This window comes from Solanum stenotomum, chromosome 2, assembly GCF_019186545.1.
Source record: "Solanum stenotomum isolate F172 chromosome 2, ASM1918654v1, whole genome shotgun sequence".
NCBI lineage: Eukaryota > Viridiplantae > Streptophyta > Magnoliopsida > Solanales > Solanaceae > Solanum > Solanum stenotomum.
The window spans coordinates 52341258-52346552 of record NC_064283.1 but is presented as its reverse complement, the minus strand read 5'-3'; the positions used below and the strand labels follow the sequence as shown (position 1 = coordinate 52346552).

Here is a 5295-nt window from a genome sequence, read left to right as displayed (position 1 = left end):
AGTGAAGATCTTGATCGTCTTTAAAGTTATGCATAATTTGTAGTATATAGAATAAGATTGAGAAAATGGTCAAATGAGCCTTTAACCTATTACCGAATTTCCAACTACACACTTACTTTATGGGGGTCCTATTAAAGTATTTGAGAGGAGGTATATATTGGTCTTGGTGGATTCTGAAGAAATCTATGGTGGTAATTAGAGGAATGGCAACCGTCCGCGTCATTTTTGCAAGAGCAACGGTTCAATCAACAGGAATGACCTAAAATAAATTGTTGGTCAAATTTTTTTCCGATGAGGATATTTTGAGAATTTTTTAGAGATTTCCAACATTTTTAAGTTGTTTGAATGAATTTGGATTCAATCTTAGCTATTATCCTTATTTTTTTTTTGTTATAATACTATAAAGTTTTAAAAAATTTAAAATAAAATAATACGTAAATTAAGAAAAGAAAATTTTGTTATTTGTTACTTTTTTTTGGACGGTCTAAAACTTTAATTGTTACTTTTTCTCTTTTATTAATCATACAAAAATATCGTTGTTACTTTTATTTCTAATTCTGTAAAATAATACATAAAGTAATGTATAAAATATAATATATAAATAAGATTATAAAACATAAATAAAATAAAAAATTTATTATGTAAAAATAAAATTCTTAATTAAAAATCAACTAAACTTATGAGATATGTTAATTAATTAATAAGGGATATATTGATAAATATGTACATATGTAAGGGATATTTTATCTTTAAAAAAATTAATTTTTTATTTCTGCTTCTGCCTTTTTCTAAAAACGTAAACTTTTAGCTTTTTCCCAACACCATAAAAAGTATTTTTGCTTCCACTTAAAAGCAGTTTTCAGAACTTGTCAAACACTTAATTTCTCAAACTAAGCACTTCATGGCCTCCCAACAGCAATGTTAAACATGCTCTTAATAGATTTCTATTAAATACTATAATTATTTAATTTGTTTGACATAATCAAGTCAAAATAGTATGCCAATTATACTCCATCTATATAGATAAATTTTAAAATATGAAAATTACACTCAAATAGCTAAATAATAAAATGAGAATAAAATTGTGTATCTATTGTGACAAAAATTATTTGTCGCAAAATTATAGGTTAAATAGAAACAATAATATAATCGTCGCTAATTATTTGAATTATTAGTGACAAAAAAAATAATGTCACAATGAAATGTAAATTTTGTAGTTAATTTTTTATTGATATTCTCATGTATATTAACAAAATATAGATTTATGTACACAAGTAAAATATAATTGATGTATACATACTAAAATTATCATATACATCAACTAAATTTACACGTCAATATTTATGAAGAAAATTTAATGTATACATATACTATATTAAAAAAAATTCCATAAATCATGTAATTGCAACTATAGTTGTTGTTAATATTTTATGTATACAAATAAATATAATTTATGTATATGTATTGCAGTTTCTAATTAAAATCACTATTTTTTATCTGACTAATTATTGCTAATAATTTCGTAATTAATAGGGGTGTGCAAAAACCGAACCAATAAAATGTTATTGGGTTATTGTTATTGGGTTATTGGGTTATTGGGTTTTTAATGGATTTATAAAAAAAAAAATTATTGGGTTATTGGTTCGGTTTCGGTTTTTCCTATTGGGTTATTGGGTAAACTGATAACCCAATAAGGTAATAGTTATTTACTACTTTACCCTTCCTAAATATTAAATATAAATAATTTAATACATAAGTAGATTCTATATTAGATTTTCAGTAGGAGTTAGTACTTACTACTTACCGCTTGGTGCTTAGAGTAAACTGAGGGTTAGGAACGAGCCAACGGCAGCGGCAAGCCGGCAACAACCAACAAGTTTCCAAGGAGGGTTCGCAACAACAACGATAGTAAGGGCTAGGCGACGGTGAGAATTTTCTACCCTTTTCTAATCTCTTCTTCTCTAATATCTGTCCTTGTATAATTTTCTTCTTCTGTAATCTATGCCTTTTCTGATAAACAAGGTTGACACCCTGCTGGTTGTTACTTTTTGACCTATTTTAGCAATAAAATAGAAATATTGAGGTTCTGAATCCATCTTTTATTCAAGTAGTGTAAAAAGTACATCTCAGTAGTTTGATCTTTCTTTGAACAATACAGTATGTAGTTTTCCAAGTTCCATTAGTAGTACACTTTGCATATTGAGCAATATTACCTCTTAACAGTAAATTGATAAGAAGCAAGAGTAACAAGATCCTAGTTTTAATTAGTAACCTAGAGCAAGTAGTGAATAACAGAGCATGAGACCCAACAATATTTGGAAATTATAAATCTACTATTATATATATCAATGATTTTGAATACACAAAAGGGGAGTACGTACTAACTAAAACTCGCCAAATGAATTAATGATATAGTACTACTATTAATACTCAAAAATTTCTCCTATTCCAACATTACCATCCTTCTCTTGGCTTCCTTTTGCTCTGCACACCTTTCCTCGAATTTCCTTTTACTTGATTCAAAATCCCTCTTCTTCAAGCTTTTCATCTCCTTTCTTGTCTCCTTCTTATGCTAATGTAGGTTAAATTTGGTAAGCATTTGATTATTTTTCTTAAGAATTCTTTTTTCTTTTCAGTAATGTTGAAGACCTCATTTAAGATATCTCTTTAGTTTCTCTTTAGTTTACCTTGAAATTATTTCATTATTGTTGCCTGATTAGTCATTAATCATTATTGTCTAAATCATATTTTACAAAGACATGCATATGACTGAAAATATTTCAACTGATGATGTGGTGATCCTATGTGATGAAAGTATTAATTCAAATGCTATGCATCAAACACAATCTGTTCAGCCAAAGGTTACAAAAGAAAGAAAGAAAAGGTCTCGAGCATGGGATCATTTTGGATCATTTGTTGATGAAGAAGGAAATAAGAAATCAAAGTGTAAGCATTGCGGTCAAGATTATTTTGCTGATTCAGTTAAAAATGGTACAAAGGCAATGCTTACTCATATGTTAACATGTACAAAGATGCCTAAAAGTGTTGATAAAAGTCAAACTCAAATAGGCTTTCAATCTGTTCAGGGAGGGAATACAAGTGATGTGGTTGTTGTTTTCTGGAAATTTGAGCAAGAACAATGTAGGAGAGCTTTATGCCACATGGTAATTGTGGATGAACTACCTTTCAAGTTTGTCGAGAAGGAAGGTTTTAGAAACTTTATGAAAGTAGCGCAACCTCATTTTAAGATTGCTTCTCTTACCACTGTGACACGTGATTGTTTTAAACTTTTTGATGAAGAGAAGCAAAAGTTGAAAAGATTTTTCGGAGAAGCACGACAAAGAGTATGTCTGACAACTGATACTTGGACCTCTTTGCAACGGATTAATTATATGTGTATCACTGCACATTGGATCGATAATGAATGGATTATGCATAAGAGGATAATCAACTTCTGTCCAATTTCCAGCCATAAAGGTGAAGATATGGCTAATGAAATTATGAAGTGTTTGCGTGATTGGGGCTTAGATAAAATATTTACCATCACAGTCGATAATGCTAGTTCAAATGACGTGAATGTGAAAGAGTTGTCTAAGATATTCACTAAACGGGGGATCAATTTCATGAATGGAGAACACCTTCATGTGAGGTGTATGGCGCATATTCTAAATCTTGTTGTTCAAGATGGTTTGAAGGTGTCTGTTGTGTCTATTGAATGGGTTAGAAAAGCAGTTAAATACATAAGGCTGTCTCCTGCGAGGTGTAAGAGGTTCCAAGAATGTTGTGAAGATGTTGATATTAATTGTAAAAAATCTTTATGTTTGGATGTTTCTACGAGATGGAACTCCACATACTTGATGTTAAATAGGGCTATTGAGTTTGAAAATGTGTTTTCCAGTTATGCTGCTCGTGATATTGGCTTGTTACATTACCTTCAGTTTGTTGAGGATGAAGATGGAAAGAATGAACATGGAAGCGCTGTTGGTGCCCTTTTGAGTGATGACTGGGACAATGTAAGAAAAATTGCTAATTTTCTTCAAATTTTTTATGATCTTACCAGAGAAGTATCTGGATCACACTACGTCACAGCAAACTCACATTTTCTTAAAATTTGTGAGGTTTCTTGTTATTTGAAACAATTGATATCGAGTGAAGAAGATAATGATGATCTTTTGGGTAAAATTGCTTCGAATATGAGAGAAAAATTTGATAAGTATTGGGGTACTCCAAAGAAGATGAACAAGATGATTTTTATTTCTTGCGTTTTGGATCCTCGTCACAAGTTTGTTTCAGTTGGCTTTGCACTTCAAATGATGTTTGGGAAAGAAGGTCCAATTTTAGAGAATGGAGTTAGAGACTACATGGATTTGTTGTTTGGTGAATATGTAAAGTCCCTTTCTAAAGATAAAGGCAGTCAACACTCTTCATCTTTATCTAGTTCTTTATTTGAAAATTCTAGTTCACTGCTTTCAAGTTCAGGTAGTAGTGTCCAATCGATAGGATCTTTAGGGACATTCATGGGTGATCTAATGAAACATAAAGCTGAAAATACAACAACTGTCAAAACAGAATTGCAAAAATATCTTGCTGAAGAAAATGAAGTTGAAAGCAAGAACTTCAACATCTTGTCTTGGTGGAAAATAAACTCACCTAGATTTCCCGTTCTTGCTGAGATGGCTCGGGATGTGTTAGCTATTCCTATTTCAAGTGTGGCATCCGAGTGTGCGTTTAGTACTGGTGGACGTATCTTGGATTCATTTAGGAGTTCATTAACTCCTAAATTGGTGCAAACTCTAGTGTGCCTTCAAGATTGGATTAGAAGTGAATCACGACCTATAAGTGTTGAGGAAGATATAGATGTCCTCGAACAGCTCGAACAAGGTAAGGATATTTTAATTAGAATAGTTTTAATTGTTATTGTAAATAGTCATTAACATTTTTTTGGTTGATTAACATAAATTCTCTATAGATTTGGCTAATACTAGCATTTTGGATGATTAATGTGGAGTTGAAACTCTTTCTTTTTTGCACTTGGATCTGGACATTTGGTAAGCCATTCTAGCTACAAGTTGCTCTAAGTCATGTATTTACTTGGTTTTCAATGTATAATCTTTCTGTCAAGAAAATATATGAGGCCAAATATTGCATATTGTTAAGCTTAACTTGCTCAATACATATTTACTAATTAGAAGTGTTTGGAGTCAATTAAAGGACATGATGATACTATAAATGGATTAGTTGCTAATAAAAATGGAATTGTTAATTTAGTGATTGTGCCCGATAATCTGCATCTTA

At 30.7% G+C, this 5295-nt stretch overlaps 1 protein-coding gene across 1 annotated transcript; it reads left to right on the top strand.

Moving 5' to 3' along the window:
* Positions 1-2759: 2759 nt before the first annotated feature.
* Positions 2760-5001, top strand: LOC125856092 (zinc finger BED domain-containing protein RICESLEEPER 1-like). The gene is made up of 2 exons (XM_049535666.1): positions 2760-4881; positions 4970-5001. Exons 1-2 carry the CDS (start codon positions 2760-2762, stop codon positions 4999-5001), a joined length of 2154 nt encoding a protein of 717 aa, XP_049391623.1.
* The last annotated feature ends 294 nt before the right edge of the window (positions 5002-5295 follow it).